The sequence below is a fragment of the Rissa tridactyla genome, chromosome 4 (genome assembly GCF_028500815.1).
Source record: "Rissa tridactyla isolate bRisTri1 chromosome 4, bRisTri1.patW.cur.20221130, whole genome shotgun sequence".
Taxonomy (NCBI): domain Eukaryota; kingdom Metazoa; phylum Chordata; class Aves; order Charadriiformes; family Laridae; genus Rissa; species Rissa tridactyla.
In genome coordinates this window covers 21607956-21633486 of record NC_071469.1, presented here as the reverse complement: position 1 = coordinate 21633486, position 25531 = coordinate 21607956, and the positions used below count along the sequence as shown (strand labels likewise).

Here is a 25531-nt window from a genome sequence, read left to right as displayed (position 1 = left end):
AAGATGATCTTCCCATTTGACTCTGTTACCTACCTATAACCTTTTGGTGACAGACTGTGCGCATTTATGAAGAATTTCTTCCTCCCAATTAGGTTTGTTTCAGTGCAACTGGGTGATGTAGTTTCTGTATGCATCAGTCATACTACCCCAACACTACTTATCCTTATTCCTTCCTCTCCAGACACTCGGCACAAGAAGGCATTTAGAAGTAGCAGCTACCCCTCTCCTTGAGGGAACTGGTTACTTAGTCATGTATAACACAGTCCATACTTTCTCTTTTTGGTTGTTGTTGGTTTTTTTTTTTGTGTGTGTGTATGGTTGGACTCTATGATCTCAAAGGTCCTTTCCAACCATGAAGATCCTATGATTCTATGATACGACAGAAAGGCACCTTGAAGAATAGCTCAGCTGAAAGAGCACCAAGCACCCTCATATGCAAATTCAAGCTCAACATACCCATCAACCTGCACCCAGTTTTACAATGAAAGCCTTCTTCTGAGATACTGCCTTACCGCATGAAGAAAGCTTCCTTCAGAGCCGAGTCATCCGCGAAGACCTTTCTCTGCAGCCTGCTCAGCCCAGGCACTGGGATGGCTAGGGGCAGGAGGTCCTGTGTGCACCATCTGTAGCCACTCTTCTCTGGACTTAACGTGAAGTCAAGGGCAGGCTGTTCCTCAGCAGCGACCAGGAAGCTCCTAGTGAAGTGCAGGTAACCACCCAGCCGAGTTTACTTCCTTTGGACTGTTGTCAGGATGCATTAGACCAATCCTTAGAGCAGCCGGAGGCTTCTTCCACCACATTAGAGACCCTCTACCTTTCTCACACAGGCCGTTAGGATGGTTTACCTCTCTGCAACACCAAATTCAAAGCTGCATCAACCTTGTCAGTGTGTTCTTGAGGATAGTACTGGTGAGAGTTGCCTAAACAGCGAGATCTCACCACTGTATTACGGAGAATTTAACACAGCATGCAGAAGCATAGCAGTTAGTAGATTAACGGCATCAGTACAAGTTGACAGATGAACCACTTTTGGCTGAAGCAGAGAGTGTTGATTCAATAATCACAAACACAAGTTCTTGCCTCAGTTTCTGGGAAGCTGGAAAGACGTGAGCAAAAAGGCTCAAATATATCAAGTAACCGGACTGTGAGAGAAGCAGAGAAATCTTCATTGACAAAAGCTGAAGTTGGCCTCAGAAACCAGAGGCACCAGATGCTCCTCCCATCAAATTACACCCAGGCTGGCTGGAGACCACTGACAGTGTCTACGCATGCAGAGACAGGAGCTTAAAAACATTTTAGGTTTACTTGAAGTGCTTCAGAATGGGTTGTATCACATACACGAGTACCTCATTCTTCCTATATTCTACAGCTCAGCGCGTTTAGGGAATGCGCCACGCACACTGCAGCTGGCCGGGTTAAGAAGAGAACGTAGCCTACCCATTGACAGATGCGCGCACAAGTGTGTATCTCTCTCTATAAATATTTATTTATACAGTTCAGTTAAAAATTGTCTTAATTGCCTGGACAGAGCCATCGATAGGAATTATGTATGAATCATGTAAATAACAAACTTGAAACCATTTAGTGACCCACCACTTCCCAAGTGCAGAGAATCGGCTTTAGAGTACTTCAAACTAGATGTGCACAGTACCAGCATTAAAAAAAAAAAAAAGATAAAAGAAAAGAGAGCTGCACACTTCCTCAGCCCTTTTATCTTTCCAAGCTACTTAATTGTGAAGGGACTACAGAGAAAGAATAGGACCCCACAGTCCCACAAACATCTCATGATTCCTAGTTACCACCTTTCTCATTTGCATGCTGGCTGATGAATACGCACAGTCCGTTACGGCTCACTGCAAAGCAGAACCCTTCTCGTTTGAAAGCCCTTCAGAACGATGGTTTAGCAGAGATTACGGGAGAACAACCCTTTTAAACAAATACAGCATTAACAACAAGTGTTTCTGTAGGGATATAGCAGGACAGGTGCTCTGGAGAACTCCAAGAACAGAAACAAGGCCACTTGAGTTTCAGCGGACAGTCCGTAGGCTTACTTTAGCAACCTTGTGCCATTGCCCGATAGGCGAACCAGTAGAAAACAGTCATCACTTTGTTTGTAGCTTTCATTTTGAAAAAAATAGCAAAGAGAGGTTTTTCCAAACACTTAATTCTGTCTGGCGTAAGGAAAAGCAGGTTTATCTGCAGTGTATGCAGTGAGGCTTCAGTGCTCCGGCAAAAGAACCAGGTTAATCTATTACCCAAGATGAAATTGTGACGGCCTTTGACAGGTGACTGTAGCTTAAGAGAGGAAGGGAAGAACCCCTCCCAGTTCAGACAGACAGCGAGAGCAGCACATGGTGGAGTTCAAAACCAGTCTCAAAGGGGTGTAAGTAACAGGTTCAGCTTCCACCTGAAAAAGTGAAGTGTCTCTATTATGGCCTTGAGAATCAACCACCGACCCAGCTGATTATCCTCCACACACTAAAGCAGTGAGACAACCAGATAAACTCTACCTCTACTCAGGGTAAGCTGAATCTCATGAGTCACAAGTGACAAATCCACTCAACCACAGCTAGGCGAGATTTGGCTCTCTTACTCCGGCTGACTGTATGCCAACAGATAATTGTGATATAAATTACAGTCTTCAGAATCCACGTTTTGAGACGCAGAGAACACAGACCACAGGAAAGCACCCACGCCACTCAGAAAAGATCCAGAATAGGAAGGGAGAACACTCCTTCTGAAGAAGGTCTTAGAATCAGACTTACAGTACTTAAGGTACGGCCAGAACGATGAACTAAAGGGAATCCTACCTCTTTTTGCAAGGTACTTACCGATCTAGAGAAGATAAAAATGCAGAAAAAGTTCCCCGCCCCAATGGAAAAAGGTGCATCAAACACTAAGCCCGCGCTCATCTACGAGAGAGAAATTCTGAACGATATTACTAGCAAAACGTAATCTGAAGTTCAGTTCTGGTTACGGCTTCAGCTTGTGGCAGAAGAGCAGGGAGCACACGCTGACTGCCCTGCCCTGCCCTGCCATTAGGAGAAGTGTAATTACGCACAAGACGTTACCCAAGCCTAAGCACGGGGCAAATCACAGGCTGGGAACAATGCAAACCAGAAAGCCAAGCCAGGTCTGGGCAAGACCAAAAGATTTCATGAACTGTCTTAGCTAAAGCAAGCAGGAAGATGACTATTTTTACGCCAAGAGTATTTTTTTATTTTGATTTTATTGCCTTAGTCTTCCTCTCCATGCTGTAACCTTACATATTCAAACAATAACGGAACAGAAGGATGCCAAATCCTTACCTGTGAGGAAGTAAGATGCAGAAACTAAAAGACAGAAGTTAAAAACTTAAAAGAAAAAAAGGCTTCTTGCTGCTGCATTAACTTCCATTTTCCATCCTGGTTTAGGAAACAACACAGACACTTTTATAATGAAACTTGAAGCACTTGTACTACACTGAGGAAAGCACTATTTATTCTGAGACAGTCGGAAGCGATTGTTTAAGTATATTAATATACCCGTCAATTATATACAATAAATACTTCCTGATATAACTGTGTAAGACGCATGTCAGCAAACAAAACAATCTCCAAGGAAATTAAAGCTAATTTAAACAGGAAGATAAGCTTATAATGAATGATAGTAACAACCTGATTCGTCTTCCTCATAAGTCTTTCGTTACTCCTCAGTGGATTTCACACAAAGAATGACTGTCACAGCAGGCTTCCCCAGGAGTACGCAGATGACAATACAGAACTCCCTGTTTCCAAGAGGTAGATCCAAGGCTTACCGGAGGCAAGAAGGCAGGTTTCGCTCAAGAGCACGGTCACACTGGGCTGCGCTTACGCCGATGGAATGAGATTGTTTCAACTATCCCGGTGTCTTCTCAGTGACAACCTGTCAACTCACTGAGCAGGAGGAGTGCTCACTTAAATAATAATAATGTTAGTCAAGACGACGGCTTACACTTTTACTTAAATAGAATTATCTCGCTATAAAATCCAGTACAAGGCTTACACTTAAAAATAATGGTTTAACTGGTCAAGAAGGCATGATTCATCCGCTCTGCCAGGTAACAGCGACAGAGTTTGAAGAGGCAATGAGCTACCGCGAATATTGCTGGTCTAGCCACTTCTGCAACACGCACTTGCTCAAGTGAAAAATCCTTTCCCAGAGAAGTCCTGAAGGTTACACCCACTGCCCTTTGATATCGACTGCCCACTATTCCTCAGTTTCAAGTGACTGAGCCTCTAGCCACTCCAAAGAGCACTGTGAAACGCGGCGAAGCACGGATGCAGTAGGAGCCATTCCAAGCAAGCTTTCTTCACCTTAACTGCTGCTAAATACGGTGTAACATATCAAACCTGTACAGGGCTATTAGACTTCAGTCCATCTCACAAATGCACTAAGCTATCTTTTAATAAAGACGACTCATAAATCCCATTGCATGCAAGTCAAATTTGATTAAAGAGGTTGGGTAACGCAGCCATTCAGAAGAAGTATGCCCAAACCTTCGTAAGCCTACGTGAGCAGCATAAAGCATTGGGAAAAGATGGCAAAAGGTGGGCGTGTCTATGCATACATACCACCGTACACCCTGCCAAAAATACAACTCCCAAGCCTTCCCTTCAAGTTGAGGACTCCTTGTACAAGTAATACAGTGGGTAAAACACACCCTACACCTCCCCAGAGTACGTTCACGCTACCTCCAATCTAGGTTAAATCCCAGGCGTAACTCATCTCCCACACAAGCTGTGAAAACTAACAATAAAGGCAACAGTAAGGAAGAACCCTCAAGACCACTGGAATTAGCATCAGCCAACTTAGTTTACCTCCATTGCACCCTTTAATTAGAATGCAAACTACACTGAAGGGTGAATTCCACTCACCACCACTTCTCACATCTCCACTCAACTGATATTACCTCTCAGGAACAGAGGGAAGGGGGACAAAACACTCCCTCCTCCTCAATTTTGAGCTTAGTATGAACTGGATAGTGCACTGATAGGGACAGTTCATTAATAGAAGGAAGGACAACACGCTACAGACTGCTGAACTGCAGGGCAGAACGGGGCAGAAATACAGTTTCAACTCATTTGCTACCAGCATCTCCTTCACTTTTCCTGGCTACCTAGCTAGTTCATTCAACTTGTTAGCAAGGGACAAGTAGCTCCACTGGAAAGGACAGAAGTTTTATTCCTTATAAGCATCAAACTTATGTAAGCCAACACACTGCTCTCCTGGATTTGGATTTTCTACTTGGATTGCAATTCATGTGTTGAAAGGAGGGGGTTTGTTTCCAAAACTGCTTGTTGAATAACAGATCAGAAAGTGATAAAAGGACAGCTGCCAGCCAACCTTAAAGCTGATATACAAAACATTTTTGGTCAAGCTGATCTGGAAGTAATTCTGAATTGAAGAAGAAACAACTTAGAAACTGACTGGATTCCATTATTTATACTGAATATATATGTATAAAGGGCAACCACAGTTACCAATTCCACCTACACTACTTCTTTCCTCCCCCCACCATTTTCACACAAGTGCTCAGTTTGTAACAGCTTGCAATGATGAGTGCCACTGAAATCTGATGCAGAAAGTGCAAGAGAGGAAGCAATAAGGGCAATGCCATTATACGTATGTGTTTGGTTTTTATTTCTGTATGCAATGTAATGTTTAGGCACGTTGCTTGGGATGCCTTCTAAAATAAAACATTGGCCATTGTTTAGAGTATCCTTTTGGCTTTAAATACTGGTCAGGAAAACAAATGATGTAAAAAATAAATGAATGTAACTATTACAGAAACAAAAATGGATTTGCATCTAAAAGTGCAGGAGGTGAAGTACTTTAACCCTTTCACCAGACAATGTGGCAATATACATTATATTGCTTCTGTTTGTTTGAGAAGGCTGTTGGAATTTTACACTGACATAGAAAATTATAAATTACACAGAATTAGTTTTCATAATCACTATATATACACAAACCAGCTGTGAAAAAAACTGGTTTAGAACATACAAATGAAAGCCTCACACAGATCAGTACAGTGAAAGTAACAATCAACATGCTCTGCTGCCAAAATTTGTATTAAAAACACTATATACTTTTAAAATGCATGTACTGTAATTACATTAGCAGCACAGGCATTTCATTTACTTGACTTGTCTAAAAGGATTATAGCGTTTTAAATACGCAGATTGTTCTGAAATGTTCCATCGTATAATGCTTGGTGTTAAACTAAATCTTGGTGAATGGGTTAAAAGGCAGGTGAATCACTTAAACACAACAAGCCATGTGCACTTCAAATATTCTAGTGTTTCACCTGTAAGGTATTGTTTCAAGCAAACAAGACTTAACAGAACATATGGCTTTACAGTAACATCAATTTGTCAACTAAGTTGTAGCAATAAATACTTAAAATCTCTACCAATAGACTTACATTTTTGATCTGTTTTAAACAATACAGAAAACAATTACCAATTTAAAAACCTGTTGTAAAATGCTGAACACCAAAAAATTCTTATTTAAATCACTTTTGTAAGCTAAAACAACCAAAATAACATTTATAGGGCATTTCAGTTTCAGAAGAAACATGAATTCATTTTTTTCTTTTCTTTTTACAAGGTGAAAAATGTATGAAAACTGCTAAATACTTTGGTCACACTAATAGTCAAATAGTTATGTCTCAAATACATTAGATTTGTGTATTCACTTTTTTATAAAACTATTCTTACAGCCATTTTAACTATAGTAACACTACTGTCATCATTACATGGGTAGCAGGATCTTATTTCACAGGCCACCCATTATTTAGAACAATACAATATAAACATACGCAAAAATTATTGGTATTTCTCAATGTGCAATATTTTTACACTTATGAATTTCTGTACAATGTCTTAAAATCTAGAATATAAATGTTGCTGGTCCTGATCCCTTGCGAAATTAGTGCAGCAGTGACTGGCTTCAACAGGGTCTAGATGAAATCCTCAAGAAACACTCAAACACCTGGATATATCAGTTCATTTTCTTCAGCCAAGGTAGCAGACATCACACATCATACAGGGCCATTAACAGACGCCTCTCCTAAATGGGTGTGTTGATCAGTCCTAAGAGGCCAAAAAAAGAGGTAAGTATACAAGAAACAAGAAAAGGTCCAAACTAAATTTGGGTAGGTGCAAAAGAAAACAACACCAAAACCCCCATCATACACATCCAACACCAAAACCAACAACCCCAGATCCTGTGCAGCGTGACCTCTCTCAGTTGAAGAGGAGAAATGCAAGCTAATAACATGCTCATCCCATTGATTTTCTGGAGTCCTTATTGCCTAATTAAGCACAGCACTTTAATTAACTGAGCAAACCATTGAAGAGTGTTTGATTTTTATTAGCTGAGGTACTAAGTGGTCTCCAGAGATGCACCATCTCCCCAAGAGAATCACTAATAAAAAGCACATTTCTGATACTTCTCCAAATCTTATTGCGAGGCAAAATGTGATACCATCAGTATTTAAGACTGCATTTGAAAATAAGCAGCTAAGACACAACAGGAAAAACAAAAGCGTCTTAAAAAAAACCCAAACCAAAAAACAACTGTGTTAGTTACTAATCTAATCTACAAACTGCCATTTCACAAATACTTTGAATGTCAGTCCATTAGCATGAAAAGTTCAGGAAGCAAGGAGGAAAATAAGGAGCAAACCTGCAAAAGTGAAAACAATGACAGCATATACATTTCTAGATAAGAAGTTTAGTGTAAGTGTGGGCTCAAACTGCTCTGGACTAACACAAATAAAACCATCAAGTCAGTAGTGCATGAGAACATTAAGAATTGCAAACAAAAAAGGCAAAAAACCCTCAACTTCCAATCACTGCAAGTCTACTGCATACATTTGAAGTTCCCCTTAAAGAACATAAATACCACTTGGAACTACACATGAGAAAAGTTACCTGTAACTCCTGTTCTCTGATGGTGTACATCACAGAGAAGCCACTCTTGGGTCCGTGCTCTACATGCACATGACCAGCAGGAGTCCCCTAGCTAAGTCTTTGGCTGCTAAGCTATAAAAACACTTTTTAAAAAAATAATGTACACATTAGACAAAAGACAGACAGCACTAGACAAAAGTAAACACTTTTTAGAGAAACCTGGAAGGTAAGAAACAAGTGCTGCATGGACAGGAAGTCTGACACACAGCAGTAAGTCACTTGTTAACTGGAAAAAGGTCCATGACGGAAGAGGGCTCCTAGCAGAGATTACTACTGCTGGCCACCAGCCAAAGACCTACCTAGGGGACTCCTCCCACTAGTCATACATGCATGGAGCCCCAAAAGCACAATCACGTTTATCTTGATATTTATACTGCGCTTGTATGAGGATCTGCTGTGACAGCCACCTTTAGAGAAAGAAAGTACTGAGCTTCAACGAAGCCAGCCGGAATTCAAGGAAAGGAGTTCCTCCAGATTTCCTGCAACCGAAAAAGCACTCTAACAAACTGCTAGCTCCGAGAGCCCTCTGTTGGTTTAGACACATCTTTACTCAAAAGGCAATCACCTCGTACCCAGAGACTTCTTCCACACAATTTAATGCTTATCAGCATTAAAAATGTTGTCTTGATAAAAACAGTTCCTCCAGATAAAGAAGAGGCTGTGAAAGTCAGTTCCTGTGTTTCCCACTTTAACTTAGTATACAGAGTTGCTTTTTTTTCTGATTAGAATCCACTTCTTGACTAAATTTATGGAATTTATGCAGAGTAGAAAGTTCTGGCTTACAGGAAAGGTAGCAGTGTTTTAGCATAGCACCCAGTACCATAGAGGTAAGACATACTAGCTCATAAACAAGTCTAAAAAACAGAATCTAAATTTGTCAAACACGTTGCATCTTTCTTGGTCTGCATACGGTATAATCACAACATGCAGCAGAGTTCTGTGTTGCATAGTCTATATACATGTATAGTTGTATAGCTATAGTCCAAATCTTTGCTAACAAAGCATTTCAATTTTGTCTTCACTACAAAGCTAGGTATCTAATATAGCGTCCACAAAGTCTTAAAAGTGATTACTACTTTCACAGGATTTGTGTGAGAAATATGTTTAATAACAGTTTGAAAATCTCTGATTTTCAGAATCATATCCCTGCTTATACAAGGCAGAAGTGACTCCTGGAATTGCTTTTAATAAATCCTCTCTCCCTTCAGAACGTGTTCCCATTCAGAACGCCCTCAGCTCCTCAACAAGGCGGCAGCATGCACAGCTCTGCCCCCCAAACCCTGCACTGCAGGAAAAGCAGCAGACCTTACGGATTACTGAGGGTTTAGTAAATACACATTCACATTCAGATTTTCATGTTACAAGGGTTTTCTCTGAGAGAGCACAGTTCCTCTGGGCACCCTTGCATTACATCTAAAACAAGAAAGGGCAGCACAGCACCCTTTGCCTTTACATCAAGAATCAAGCCTGCGGGATTGCACCTGATGTTCAACAAGCCATTTGATGTGCTAGGAAACCAGTAAACTCTTGCCTAGATATTAATGTACTTATGAATACCTAAGTTCCAGAGCAAAGTCTCAACTGAATACTGCCTTCAAGGATGGAAGTCTTCTCACCTACTTCAAGTCCTTCATTGTTTTAGGCTTTTAAGATAAAGATGAATGCTGCTCTGACGGAAGTCTAGAAACCAGCTCAGATATGAAATATCTGCATTAAGCACTTCTAGCATTTGGTGATTAACGTCACTATGTGCATTTGATTTTGGTGAAGCCATACTATACTTAAGAGTTGCTTGTGTATGTTTCCATACCATTGTAACTTGGGAGGCAAAAAAAAAAAACCCAAACAAGTACTTCAACAACAAATGAAGCAGAAGAAATACTGTCAAATGCCTTTTTTTTATTTTCTGGAGAAAGCAATACCACCTGACAATTTACAATTTAAGAGAAACAAATTTATGCAAGAGCAGCTTTCTCCGTTTGGTGCTGGTCCCCTCAGAATTGTATCCCGAATTACTATTCTCCAAGACTGCAGAAGTAGCCAAGCTGCTAAAGAAAAATGTCTTCTCTCCTCCAATAAGTATGCTGAGCAATCCAGACTGCTCCATATTTCAGGCAAGTTTTATTTGAAACAAATTTATGTACTTTGAAAAATCTTCTCCAAATCTGCAAGCATTCGGATTAATACCTGGGTGCAAATAATAACCGATTCACAAGCAAACAAGAGTAACTTAAGGCATCGTTTCCTTTCCGTACAGCTGCACTAGTGAACTCCCCCCAAACTCTTCTGCAGCATAGAATACAGAATAAAATAAAAAAAAAATGGTTGACCTAACTTACGTAAATTTTCAGCATAAAGTCAAACTTCTTTCCTTAACATTTTTTTTAAATCATTTTTTATCATAAGTGTATCAATTCACTATTCTAATTCAATAACATATCATGAAACAGAATGGGAATATTTACAACCCCCTGCAAGACAAAATAGTACAAGGCAAATACATTTTTGACAACTCAAGAGTCTTAGAATCAACAAAAAAAAAATCTAACTTGTGAGAATTTTATAAAATAGATGCAAGCACCTGTTTAGATCAAGCTAAACTCAGAGCTGATAACTAACAGGAATTCATTAATCTCTTTAGACATCCTATTAGAAAAACATGCAAACTGCTATTTAGAGGATTGAAAGCATCCTTGATCGCAGTTACCTCTGTTCTGGACTGCTGTTAGTAGGCTGCAGAGCTGAAGGAGTCTCTTCTGCAACCTCCGCATTCTCTTCTACTACATATTTACAAGAAGCATCCTGCGAGGTAGACAATTTTCCTTCCTCACTTTAAAAAAAAAAGGAAAGAAGTTATTTAATTTTTAAGTTTACTTACAGGGAAATTTCAGGCAACAGGAGAAAACTGGGAGATGGGTCCATATTTCACATGCAAATGGATTTAAAGTTACAGTTGCAACATGAAGATCAAGCACATGGCTCTAGACTTTACAAACACCTAATAATGCATCAGTGTTTACATCCATTAAAACTTGACTGGATAAAAGGGCAGGAAACACAGTGTTTACAAATAAGATCAGAAAAGAAATAAGGAATGTGTGTGATGCCTGAAGTGGTAACAATCACAGTCATGATCCTTTACTATACATACCGATATGATTTCAACACTCTGAAGCCAGAAGTATGCAAAAATGGAAGGAAGAAAGTATAAAAGAAATTCAAGATTCCCTCAGAAACTGGCATAAATAAAGCCTGTCCATGAAACATATCAGCAGAATCATTAACTCATCACCATCTTTATTAAACTCCCAAATAACTCCACAGTGAAATACAATGTACGGGTTACGCAGTACTAAGACTGTAGCCCAAACTATTTAATGAACTTCCTCTCAAGAGACAAAACAAAACATAGTTCAGTGAAAAACCAGTACACTCACACAATATAAGACATTACCATGCAACTAGGCAGCCTCAAGTCATTAGCTATCAAATACCTGTGGTTTGCCTCTAAATTAGCGCTTTTCTGCCTCTCCATTCCCACCCTCTGCCACCTCAGTCACACCATTATGAGTGCACTAAAACACAAGTTTGACCATATACCTGCAAGAGATAGTTATAAGGTAGCTCTGAAGTAGACACAAACATCAGTCTTATACTTCTCTGGCAACAAATCTATTTGGCTTCAAAATGTTCCTGTCTTATTACATACTTTCCTCTGCTGATTATTCTTCCTATTCTTAGAGTTCTCCTTTCAGTGGATCCTTTTAAGTTTCAATAAATCCTTCTCTTTCCTCCCATGGCTCCTTACAGCTACAGAGCCTGTAGAATATTGTCTTTTGCATTGTAATCTCTCATCAAGATCCAGTTTTCCCCATCTAATGTCCCCATCTCATTTGCCTTGATACTCTTTGTATTTGTTCAAAATAAAATACTTGTCACCATCACCATTAGAACTGGTCTCCTAATTTTTGTTGGTTTGTTTTTTAAAAAGGGGTTGTCTCTGCTGTCAGTTCTTCCCTTCTCATCCTCCATTTTGAATTAAGTTCAGAAACCACATTTTTGTCCTTTGTTGCTTTCCACAAATTAACTACTGTGCATGCCAAGTGCAAGGTCCTGTATGTAGGTAGGGGCAATCCCAAGCACAAATACAGGCTGGGAGGATGAAGGGATTGAGAGCAGCCCTGAGGAGAAGGACCTGGGGGTGTTGGTGGATGAGAAGCTCAACAGGAACCGGCATTGTGCACTTGCAGCCCAGAAAGCTAACTGTATCCTGGGCTGCATCAGAAGAAGTGTGGCCAGCAGGTCAAGGGAGGTGATTCTCCCCTTCTACTCCGCTCTTCTGAGATCCCATCTGGAGTACTGCATCCAGCTCTGGGGCCCCCAACATAAGAAGGACATGGACCTGTTGGAGTGAGTCCAGAGGAGGGCCACAAAGATGTTCAGAGGGCTGGAGCACCTCTCCTATGAAGACAGGCTGAGAGAGTTGGGGTTGTTCAGCCTGGAGAAGAGAAGGCTCCAGGGACACCTTATTGTGACCTTCCAGTACTGAAAGGGAACACATGTGACTGTCCTGCCTACAGGACACATGGGGAGGGACTCTTTATAAGGGATTGTAATGATAGGATGAAAGGTAACAGTTTTAAACTGAAAGAGGATAGGATTTTAATTAGATATTGGGAAAAAATTCTTTACTGTGAGGGTGGGGAGACACTGGAACAGGTTGCCCAAGGAAGTCGTGGATGCCCCATCAAGGGCATCCTGTGTCCAAGGCCAGGCTGGATGGAGCTTTGAGCAACCTGGTCTAGTGGGAGGTGTCCCTGGCCACGTCAGGGAGGTAGGAACTAGATAATCTTCAAGGTCCATTCCAACTCTAATCATTCTATAACGCTCCTCCCTCCCCTTAACACTGACTTCAACACCATCAGTTTTCTATTGGCAGAAATCCTATATAAAAGTTAGGCCTGGAAGTATCCACTTTGCCAGGTACACAGAGTAGGACCTCCTCTCACTACTCAAATTGTCCCTTGATCTCGACCTCCCCCCCCGCACTGTTTTAGATATTTATTCCAAAGGAAATACTACTTTTCTCTCCCATTTGCTGTTTTGGCATATTTAAAAGTCGGTTTAAAGACAGACGTGTGAGCATTGACTCAGCATGAGACCACATACCTCTATCAGAGTAGAACAGTGTCAATATTTAAGGCCTCACCTTTCAGCCTCCTTCTACATTTCCTTAATCTCCCCTTTCCAAATCAAGATCCCAGAGTCCCCATTGCTAAAGGATTTCAAGATGCAATTGGGCAGAGTGCTAGATAGTCTCATCCAGGCTCCCTTTCCCACAAAAAGTTGGACCAGAAGATCTTTTGAGGTCCCTTCTGACCTGGGCAGTTCTATGATACTGCCTCCTTTTGCACCTCTGTGTCCCTTTAATTACAAGAATTGAAGTGCTTACTCCACAGTTCAAGCACATAATTCCATGAAGGCAAGCAGGAACTGCCACCACGTGCTGGCTCCTCACAGTAGTTTCTGCACCAGAATCACAAGTCACAGAGCTTTAAAGTGCATGGGAACTAAAGCAGTTTAAGTTATCCAAAACACCATGGATAACAATCCAACACAACAGGAGTGCAGACCATATAAAAACATTGCCCAAAATACCGAATAAAAACCGGAGAGCAGATGCCTCATTTACTATGTCAGCAAGGCACCATGGTTCTATGCCACATGAGTCTGCACTGTGTCACAATCCTCTAAACTGCCTTGGTTCAATTCCTCTAGCAATACCATTTGATTCGTAAGTGCCATGCAGCCATAAATGCTCCCTCCTCCATATTGAAAAACAACAGAAGTTTAGAGTTGTTAACATCTGAGATCAGAGTTGTTATTTATTGCTTCAATAATCAAAAGGATAGAAGCAAGACTGACTAAAAGCTGTTACATTTCCATTCCTGAACCATCCAAAATGAATAGCACTTACCTCCTACCACTAACGGGACAAAGTAAAATGAATTTAAAAGAAGGGCAATGTAAGGACTAACGCTGGGAAGTTTTTTCTACCGAAATGGATTGTGATTTTTTTAAGCAGCTTCCAATGCATATGGACAATTTCTTTTCAATATTTAAAACTAGAATAGGGACAAATACTAGGAAGTTATTCTAAAAGAATGAGAAGAGGGTTGCATGCCAATATGCTAGTAGTATGTTCAGATTTGTCAAGACTGGGGCAGGGGGGAAAAAAACACACCAGCTTCAATTAATAAAGACAAAATTATTTTTGCAGGTCAGACTGTAGCCTCTGTTTCCCTACATAAAGATTTGATACTAAATAAAAACCACTTGATTATTAAATCTAAGATGAGAAGATCTTAGTAGACAAGATCTACAAGATCTTTTCATGAAATGGAAAGGTGTTTTATTCCTATAGAAGGATCACATTGTTGGCATATGTAATATGGAATATAACTATACTGTAAGACAGTTATTCCTGAATCAAACACTTTGTATCAGAAGATACCAAAATTAAGGAGTTTGTTCTTCTGGTTATTCCAGAATTCTTTGCGGCACCTGCAGCCCAGAACAGATTTGACACCATCATCCATACCACCAACAGTGATCACCCTAAGTTACTCTCAAGAGCAGCGACCAGCTGGCCTTCAACTTCTGTCCTCCATCCTCCTGGATGAGAGGGATGGAATTCCAATCCAAATCTAACAGTTCTGTAGAAAATTTAAAAAGCTCAGCTTTGACACGCAATTAACTGTGTCTTAAAAGAATAATGGTACATAAAAAAAATGCACAATAACATGCATCAGGATCAAAAGTTATTGAGTCAGTCTTCCACTGATATTAAGGCTTGATAAGGAAAATCTCATGTTATAGCAACCAACTGGAAGTAAAGGTTTTTTTAAAAAAATACTTTTGAAGCAGGTTTCTAGTTAAAGCCTCAGGAATTATGACTCGCAAAGAACTCTTTTTGATGACATGTAGTATTCCATCAACAGTGCTTATTTTACAAGGCTGGGAAGACAATAAATAGATATTCTCACCTTTTGAAAACAGCCGTTTCAGTTTTAGCATCTACAGTAAGGCTCAGTGTCTCCTTCATGCTGCCGTTCATTACTGTTTCAGTTACCTTGTCTGCATTTTCTACATCATCCTCCCCATCCGAACTGGCCTCCATAGCAACACTTCCTGGGGCTAGATACGAAGAAGTGATTTAGTACATGGCTGGTTATGTTTCATGAGCAAGCATACAAGCCAATATGACCAGAAAGATATTTTGCAGTTTTGTACACTTCTTGAATTCTTCCTTCCAGAGAAAGCCACCTTTCTGCAACCCTGACTATATACATATATAGAGCATAAGTACTTCTTACAGATGGCTTATGGTTTTTTTATTTTGCAAGCCACTTAGTGATTTAGATTGACAACAGTTACTGCAACAGGTTTGCCTGAACAAGACTTTAGTAGGATTATAGTGATGTATTATTCTTCTGTACAGTCGCATTCTTTACACAAGCCCACACAGTACAAATTTGACAGTACATTTCTAAGTACAGACAAGCCTTTGGGAAGTCCAGTCTCCCTGGACTTCTCATCTGCACTTCTTGTTCTCTCTGTTAATAATATATACAAAAAGCTAACCAGCACATATTTGTGCATGCATAGTGAAGATAACTTGGAAAAGAATGAGCAGGAAAGGGAAATTTGAACACCTTAAGCATGCTGGCCTATTGCCACATAGGAAGAGATTACCACTCTTCTCAGGCATTCGCTCAGCTAACTAAGTGCTAACACGGGTGAGGATTCTCTAACGGAACACACTTAGCTTCTTTGTAATGCTTTTCTGTTCCTGATAAGCAGGCCTTTACAGCTAACAGTAACATTGGCTCCTGCTTTAAACAGGACACTATTTCAAATAGTCCAGAAATTCTTTGACAAGTCATTTTCATTATCTGGCAGAACAGCAGCAGAGCCAGATGAGAGGTCTCTGGCAACCTGCGTTTTAAAGTTCAGGGAGATCTTTTCTCAGGTACAACTCTTAAGATCAATCTGTTTGCATTTCTGACTGCAGCGTACTTACTCTCTAGCTGTGCTGCAAGAGCAGGTACATTTGCACTCAAGGGATCAACCGGGTCTGTGTTTGTTTCCATTTCCACAGGAGAATTACTTCTTAAGGAATCTTTTGAGCTTCAAATACAAAGTAAAAGATGTTTAGAAACATTTCTGAACAGCAGAATGAAGCGTTCTTAAAATAGTATTTTGAGTTCTGTATTAAAGCTATGAGGCCTAGGACTCTACTGAAACTGAATGACAGCAAGCTTATTTGCAGGAGTCTTGGAAAGACATTTAGTAATGCAAAAATCCACCAGAACTGAGCTGACTGAGTAGATGTTTGGTGGTGGTTTTACGTTTACATGTTTTATTTGGTTTGATTACAAGTAGTAGTGGACATGTCCCTGGTAAATAAGGCATACAAGTATCACTGGCTCCTTGTAGTGTTTCCAACATTTTTAACCGACTTTCTAAAAGCACTCTTTGCAACTTAAAAGATGGTTCTCTGCTGAGACTGCCAACGCAGTCATCATCCACTACAGACTACTGAATCATACATACAGTATGGCTACAAGTTTTGCATTCTGAAGGAACTCAAAAGACAAGATTTGGCCACTTGAAACACTTCTCACCATTTACAGAATAATGTCTTTTCTATACACTGATGTAGCAACTCCACGTCTTCATTTTCTAAATTCATAATTCTGTTATCAACTTACCTGCCTCATGCATGAACACTATACTGTTTTATGTTGGAAAAATCACGCTTTTGTATCAGAGCTGTTTAATGCCCAGACAGAGAATTGGGAGCTAGATGTATAAAAGGAAAAGTCTTCTAATTGGAGAAGGGATCAGTTCTCAACTGCTAATATTTGTCAACTCAAAATTTACATCTATATGATTAGGTACTTACACAGAGGATTCAGTTATTGTTTTTAAGTAGAGTTCAAGCCAAGAAAGGAAAGTATCTCAGGCATTCTCAAAATAACACAGAACTCCTTAATCTAGATATCAGAGCTGCACAACCATGCAAGTTTTCAAAAAAAACAAAAACAAACACACAACAAAAAAACCCCAAAACCTATTTGGTTTTACAACATCCATAAACCAGAATCATCATAGACATTTTATGACCTTTCCATTCAACAGTTCCCTGTTCAACCCTTCACTGGCTTCAGTCTACGCTAAAAAATAAAAACAAAAAAAATAATCACAGCCCAAATTCTGGTCTGAGACCAGGACTAAAGGACACAAATATTCTTTAAAAGCCCTAAAAAGCAATGACACTATAGGATCCACCTATCCTACAAAAGCCTGCTATGAGTTAGATCATACAAGGACATACTGTTATAACGTATGGAGCCCTTCAGACACTACACACCTTGTATTCCACCAGAACACTACCAACATGGGCTCGGGCAGAGATGGACACCCCAAGGAAACCAAATGGCAGCTGCCATTACATTTAGTAATGAAGAACTTGCCCAGAATCACTAACATTCTTACCTCAAAGAGGAAGTGAACTCTGAAAAGGAAGCCCAGCCAGTTTCTTTTGCTGGCATAGGTTCTTCTGTACTCCACACATCAGACCCAACAGAATCCAGATTGGCACCATGTGCAGTCTCCATGGGTACATCAAAGTTAGCTGACCAGTTTGGTGCTGGAAAATCATCAAGATGATCATTAGGAACAAATTTAAATAAAGAACATGAGTGCACATATGCCTAACACGCTCATTCTCTATATGCACATTCCAAAAAAAGCAGCAAAATCCATAACTAGACTTTCAAGCGCATGCAGAAGAATCCGCTATATACTGTAAGAAAATGAACGCATTCCCTAGAAGGGAAATTCTGCTAGTAAGACAGAATTTTAAAGACTATTCTGCTAGAAATCGATACAGCTTATCTGAAGAACAAAAACAATAAGCCATACTAGATCAATACTAGATCACGAGTATAACCCCACTTTATTCTTTAGGCTAACATCAATATTTGTTATTTCAAAACTAATTTTGATAATGTAAAAAAAAAAAGTCTTAAGAGGTTTCATCCCTTTTTTCGGTCTCCTATGCACATTTTCCGGAACATAGAAAATGAGCATGTCAACTTAGGTATGGGCAGTCTCTGAATTTCTCATGCACTAACACCACTGCTAAGTTTCAGAAAAGTTTAAGGCTTTTTACAACTGAAAATATTTATTGGTATTTTAAATTTTGGAGCAACTGTGACTTAACAGCATCTAATTTAGGATAGGTCAATTCAAAATACTTCACCTACCCAAGGGAAACATGTTTTTCATTAACACTTACATACAAAAAAACAGGCTGAAAAGGAAGCTCTGACTAGCAATTAGAAATTCCAACCCAGGCAGATATGGGAGGAGACCCACATGGATCAAAACTTGTTTGACACACAGATGCCAACGACACCAATCTGACAAAAGAAAAGAAAACCCTTAACTTTTCCTTCTATTTTAATTTAATTCCTTACAGTCTAGATAAACAAAGGGCTTTTACCTACAGACAGCACTATTTTAACCAAAGCCAGTTTAGTCTACTGTGACTTGAACGTGAACATTTTTAAACCAATTACATCAGTTAAGTTCCACATACAAGTCTACCGATGTGCATCTTCCGTTCACACATGAAAATTCACACTAATGCAAATTCACTTTGTAGGAAGTCTTTTAAAAGAGCATTGTTGGATGAGAAGTTGGTCTGAAAGGCTTCCAGTAAAAATAACTATACTTTAGGTTTGGAGATTAACAACATCAGTTTTACAGGCATTCAACACCTATAAGTGACTACATTTCATCCTTCCCTTTCCAATTCCTCCTTTTTTTTTTCTTCTTGAAGAGTAGAAACATGAATTTTAGAGAGACTAAGTAACTTGACTCAAGACACGTAGAGAACTCAAGCTTCCCTACATCTGCATGCTCTGTTGCAAGCATTCTTTACAGTAGGAAAGACTACTTTATTAAGACAGTTGAAATAAGAGTGGTAAACAAGGAATATTCCTACAAAGTAAGACTGCTAGATCTAACACTTTCCTATAATTCAAAGTAGCTGGAAGAAGAGCTACATACGTTCACTTAAGTCTACTTCCATTTTGTCCTCTGTATTGGTGTGTGATTCAAACAAGTCTTGTTTTGTTCCATCCTCTTCTTCAGAATCTGTACTTTCTTCACTGTCCGTACTGCCCGAACTTAAAATACAAAGAGATAGTTTACATTCTATGTTTAGTATCAGACCCTGGGCACAATGAAATACTGGAGAGTTTGAGGCTGAAGAGAATTACAACAGCTAGCATTCCTGATAGAGTAACTGAGGTATAATTTCTTACTGTTAGCATTCTCCTCATTTATCTCTTGAAAAAGAAAAAGGTTTAAGGTTTTTCACTTGATCATGTAAAGAGGCTATTTCCCCCCCCACTTTTGCAAGCGGAAAACAAAAAATGGTTTTACTCCTGCCATGCGAAAGGGAGGAGAAAAGAAAAGTAAGGAATCTGATCTGTGTACAGATCTGTGTTAGTCTATTTGGTCTCTTCACACTATACAGAAGCACTGAAATAGAAAACTCTCTTCAACACCAATCTAACAAGATATAACTTGATTTATTTTAAAATCTAACAACAGATGTAACAAATCTACTTTAAAATATCCTCAACTGTATTCCATTCAATCATCTTTACATACGTACATGCTTTAAACCCTATGGGTAATCTCTCCCTTCCTAATGAGCGCAATACAAAAAGCAAGGTAAGGTGAGAAGGTAAAGATGCCCCTGAAACACATCACATTAAGGAACCACAGCATCATCAGACAAAAGAATTGGTTTTGTACAGAAGGTGTTAGCAACATGCATTTCAAAGGTTGCAAGGGAAGAAGAGATTTGGTTTGTGTTTCAAGCCACAAGAAGGTCAGAAAAGCCAGGACTACCCTGGGACAAAATTCACTAGATATTAAGGGAGACTGCACAGCCCTGAGAGTTTTGGGGACCAGATGCTCCTTCCCCTCAATGCAGCTTCCTATGCAGTTTTGTCCATAACCACGCTGGTACTGTAGAGAGGACAGCAAGGTCCACACAAAGGTGTGGAACTGGACTGCCTTGTCCAAGGCAAGAATGGCTGACTGGATTTAAAAGCAGAGGGCAAGAATAAACAGCAGGAAAAACACAAGCTACAAAAGCTGAAGTGCAGGAAGAGCCGAGTAGGCAGGGCAGCTGTTGCCATCTTCTGCAAGTTATTGCTGGCAGACAGACACTAGAGCCATCCCTCTACTCATTTCTCCACAGAACAGAAATAGCTAGTTATGCTGGACAGCCTGTGCTAACAGCCAGCCTGAACCAAAAGATATGTTCACTATCAAGGGCTCACTATACTGGATGAAAAACACGTTTCTTACCTAGAACGCCTCTGGGACTCCGGTGTAAATGCAATGTGTTTTTCTTCCCAAATGTCTTCTTCATCAGAGCCACCATCATCAAACTGCTGTATCCGCTCCTTACAGCATGCCTCAAACAAGGCTATATTGCCCTAAATACAGCAAAAGTAAAAATCTGTATTTATGATTAATCTTTCTACTTAGATTAGTAAACATTTTGAAAATACATGACTATTCTGAAGAGAATCCTAAAGCAGTGGGGGAAAAAAAAACCAAACAAACATTTCTCTAAAAGCAGCAGAAGACCAGAATGTCTTAACAACTTAAGGCTTGTCAATAAAACATTCAGTGGTGCTTGTTTCACTCAGCTACCAACAAATTGAGCGGACTGTCAAAGAACAGCTAGGAGTTTCCATCATGTTTGAGAACTGCATGGCGTTGAAGAGCTTTTCAGATAACCACACCACCAAGTAATCTAGCTTTATTTTCTATAGTGGGGTTCATTTCAGCACAACTCACAAATAATATCTAGGTTAAAGTCTCTGTTCTTACTTCTCTGTCACCACAATCTCACTGGATGACTGAAACAGCTTTTACCTATAAAACACAAGTGTGCAATATGCACAAATCAGATCCAAGCCTGTTCTTGAACCTGGCCATACAAATTTGAAGCAGTTCTTTCTAACACTGATCAAAGAACAACAATAATGTCTTCCAATTAGAAAGTCTCATGATACAGGAACAAGGCAGGGTAGTATCTTCCATGGATTACACATCAAAGAAGTAAACATAAACATTACCACCAAAACTCTGAGGTTGCACCGAAGTTTAAGAGACAGTAATTTTTCTGACAGTACAGGAACACATACTTACACTTTCATTTGTATTGAGGGTAAAGTTGATGTCCGAGACCCGATCAAAAGAAACACTACAAAAAATGAGATGTATGCAATAAAACAAGATGTTGTATTATGACATGAAGACATTTCATTTCTCTTAGGTTTCTCATTTTCCAATAATCTAAAAATGTAAGATTAAAGACAACACAGTTTCCAACATAGAACTGTCAAATTCCACATCGAGGAGGCCTGGCATTCATGTGAGTTTTCTAACTGTGAAACATTTTAAACAAAAATACAAAACAATGTCATCTCTACCCTATAGTTAGCTGTGAAGATGCAATAAGCCTAAACAAGCATAACTGAAATAATGTCTGCAAATCTCAAATGCTGTACTGTTATGCACTGGAAAAAAAAAAAAGGCAGGCCTAAAGAATGCCTAATCTGACTATGGCCTAACACGATACAGCTCAAAATCCTGCAAAGATCCAGGCTAGCAGTTCTTAAACCCTCCAGCTGGTTTCACCACTACATAGAAGGACCTTCTCAACAGGAATAGAGAAAGTGAGAGAGGTATTATCAACTTCTGTTTCCTAAAGAAAAAAATTAATCTCTATTTTTTTTAACCCATTGCTGAAGTTTTTTTCCAAACCAAACACTATCTTCAGATATTAAGCTACTAAACAGTTTCACTAAAGTAATTATAAACACGTCTTAGACTAAAAGTAGCATTAGGCAAACTAAATCTCTAGGGGAAGTAAAAAGAAACAGAGGAGGAAAAGATGGAAAATACTACCAGACTTTCAGAAGAGTTAATCTATTCTTTCTCTAGCCACATACAGCAATGCATTCCGCAGAGCAAGTACTACTCTTCCTCTAATCCTCACTGCATTACAAAGTAGGGAACAAGGGAAGTGGTCTAAAGAAACCTAAGTTTTCGTGTGACTGAATTACTGTGCAAGTTATCATCTGAATTACTGTACAACAGTAAGCAGGTAATTTAAATTGTAATTGATTCTTGCACAAAAAGCATAACTTTGAAGTGTCTTTACCTACATGTTAATTCAACTTATATCATCGGTATACCTATCACAAACTTCAAGAGATCTGCTTACACAAGCAGTCATCTTCTTTCCACCAAGACCATACACTACCAAAAGCATGACCTTAAAGGAATTCCAACTCCTATCCTTGCCAAAATCCACTTGCTTCTATTTACAGTATCCTAAATTGTTTCCTTTCCCATCGCACCTTTGTCTACAATCTCAGCAGTGGTGTAAAAAGGCAGCAATGCTTCTTAGATGGCACGTGCAAGCTTCAGTCAACCATCACTTACTAAACGTGTTTTACAGAAGAGTATTGAGACATTTTATCATGTTTTACCCTTCTAGAAACCATCTTCAAGTAATGCTTTTTACTCTTATCTGTATGTTCCTGCATCCCAAACCAATGAATTCTTACAAAAATCAAGAGGCCTATTTTCAGCAAGAATCCCCGTTCTTTCCCTTTCCCATTATGGTATCAGTTTACTTAGAACTGAAGAAAGTTTTTGTGTGGGCTGTTTTTGTTGTGGTTGGGTTTTTTGTTTGTTTGGTGGTTTGTTTTTTTTTTTTTTTTTTTTTTCAACCTGACCAAGATTGTTCTCATTTCCTCATCACTTACTCTATTTCTAGAGATGAGTCTTAACTATCTTGACAACAAAGGTGGATTTACAATACCCTTTCTTGCTGTCTCCTACAGAAAAGTACATTCACAGATGTGTTGTTCCTATCATCTCTTCCAGGAAAACTTAAAAGTAGAGTTATTCATGTGGTCTGGTACACAGATTCAGCAGGGAAGAAAAAAAAAATTCACTTTGAGGCACAGAGAAAGTGAAAGTGCCCCCAACAATGCCATGTCATTGGACAGACATAGCTTTTAAAAGCAGAGTTCGTTATTTATTCAGAAGCACTGTGTTCTCATGTTGGCACAACCAGGACAATAGAAATGGAAGATAAGCCGTTGCTCTCCTCTGTAAACTGTTTGAGAAGGCTTCTATCAAATGCACACCGACAGTACAAAAAGACAGGACTAATCGGCAACTGCCTCGCATCAGTAAAAGCTTGCGTTTATCATCAGCAAAACCACAGCCAAATATACAATAAGAAAGGAAACTCCCAAGAACTATAGTCAAAACCAGTATAATGTTATACTCACTTGCCGATGTCATCTTGATCAGCAAACTTCTCATCGTTGAAGCCAAACTGGTCAATAAAATTGGACGTCATTTGTTGCATCTGATAATCAGAAAAGGCCTGGCAACCCCAGGACCAACGACAGTGATATAATGATTCTAATAATACTCTAAATCCTACTTGCCCATTTTGCTCCAAAGAAATAAAAGTCTCTCTAATATAAACACAAAGGACAGGAAAAGGATTTGTCTTAACCTTTGAATTTTAAATGGTAACACTAACTACACACCTACTTACATTTGCTGACTTGAAAGCCAGTCTAGTAGCAGCTCTTAATAAGAAAGTTAAATCTCTAGTTTAGCCATGTGTTAATCAGCACCTTTCCAAATGCACCCCAAAGAAACAGTGAAACACCACCATATACTAGATAAAAGAAAAAGCTCTCTTTGTTCAAAATAGCATGAAGTTATAGGTGGTAAAAACCAGAAATTCTGCACAGCAGAAGTTAAATTTCACAAAAATAATCCAGAGATGAATACGCTCCTTAGCATTTTCCTCCCTTGTCTAATTCCTGATTTGTCCGCTTTAATTTTGGAAATATACCTCCTGTTTCCTCCTCTAACTAGTGGTCTAGAATAGGGTATTCTAGCTGAAGCCAGAGGCACCTTTATCAATGAATTTGTGCAGCTAGAGAATGCTTTAAGTAATTTCAATGCATTTCCCATCAGTGATTTCTCTTGTCTAGTATCATGCTTTTCTCACAAGACCACTTTAGGAAGTATATTTTACTAGCTTAGCAAAAAAACAAAAAAGAAAAATTAAGAAAATAGTGACAAACTTGAAAGCAACAGTATGCTTTTCTCCAGATTAACTACCTGGAACTGCTGGGATTGCCTACGCGCAGTGGGTCGCTAAGGGGGTGCATGAAAAGCACAGGGATATTTAAGATCTTACTTTCTCACTAGAGCTGCTACCGATAGCACCCAATTTATCAAGTTTGTACCCTGCACGCATCTAAATCACTGAATCAGAAAAAAATGTATCAGATTCTTAAAACTTGAGCCACCACCCACAATTCAAACTCAATAAGCAATTACTTATCATAAAAACTATAGAAAATGCATAAAGTAGCAAAGCCAGTCTTAGGCTAGGCAGTTACCACATAGCTGTTAGTGTGAGCCAAGAGATTTTGTTCAATAACACAGATAAGTAATATGTTCCATATAAGGGATCTACCAGCAGTCTTGTGCTGCGTGGCTGCCACTCTTTCACCAGCAGTGAAAGAATTGAGATGTATATTGCAGATAGGACAGTATTATTACAGAACTGCTGTCATTCTTCATCTGAATGGCACCAATGTTCTCATAATCACTCATGACAAAAATACTCTAATATCATAACAATATTAAACACTGTATCATTATCATTAGACAGCTATGAAAGCATTAAAACTTCAAGGTGGACACAGCTTTGACTAAAAGCTTTCAGTCTGGTTGATCTGAAAATTCCCTACGCATTCTCAAGTTTGGTTTTTTTTTTTGCATTAGACCAAATGATATTGAAACACTCACAAATGAGCCGTCAAAAGCATATACTGAATCTAAAAATAAATTATCAAGTTAATTGTAAATTTATTTCAGGAAGATTTGGCTAGGTACCTTTGCCAGGTATCAAGGGTCTACATAAAGTTAAAAACATTGGAGCTGCTGGATACAACCCATCACAGGAGCGCACTTAGGTCTTCATTTATATTGTTGTGACAGCTGCACAGTTTGACATTTTGCCAAAAACTAAAAGCATGTAACAACAAACAGCCAATCCTCCTTGTTTCCTCATCAAAATAAGGGTCAACATTTAAAAAAAAAATCTATTAGCAAAACCAAACAGAAACCCATCTTTGCTTTCATAGCAATTCAGACTTCCCAGAAAATACAATTAGGAGCCACCATTTCAAACTTCTACATGTAGTAAGAACTAAAGTTAATATAGAAACTGTGTTGTACTTCACCAGACAGCTGGTATATAAAATCTGTTCTCAGGCGTAATAAAAAGAGATCTGCATACACAGCATGATCAAAGACTA

The 25531-nt window shown here is 39.2% G+C and overlaps 1 protein-coding gene across 10 annotated transcripts in view; it reads right to left on the bottom strand.

Moving 5' to 3' along the window:
• Window positions 1-5632: 5632 nt before the first annotated feature.
• Window positions 5633-25531, bottom strand: part of PPP6R3 (protein phosphatase 6 regulatory subunit 3) — a 58829-nt gene continuing 38930 nt past the window's right edge. For 8 of the 10 annotated variants that reach the window (XM_054200411.1, XM_054200412.1, XM_054200419.1 and 5 more), the window contains 9 exons: window positions 23471-23568; window positions 21309-21363; window positions 20457-20587; window positions 19140-19258; window positions 17559-17712; window positions 16081-16187; window positions 15044-15194; window positions 10705-10827; window positions 5633-7115 (listed from right to left, as the gene is read on the bottom strand). In XM_054200411.1, coding sequence (XP_054056386.1) covers window positions 7064-7115; window positions 10705-10827; window positions 15044-15194; window positions 16081-16187; window positions 17559-17712; window positions 19140-19258; window positions 20457-20587; window positions 21309-21363; window positions 23471-23568 — 990 coding nt within the window. In that variant the 3' untranslated portion in view covers window positions 5633-7063. Of the gene's footprint in view, window positions 7116-10704; window positions 10828-15043; window positions 15195-16080; window positions 16188-17558; window positions 17713-18363; window positions 18488-19139; window positions 19259-20456; window positions 20588-21308; window positions 21364-23470; window positions 23569-25531 lie in introns of those variants that run through there. The other 2 variants (XM_054200420.1, XM_054200421.1) reach the window with 2 other exon arrangements.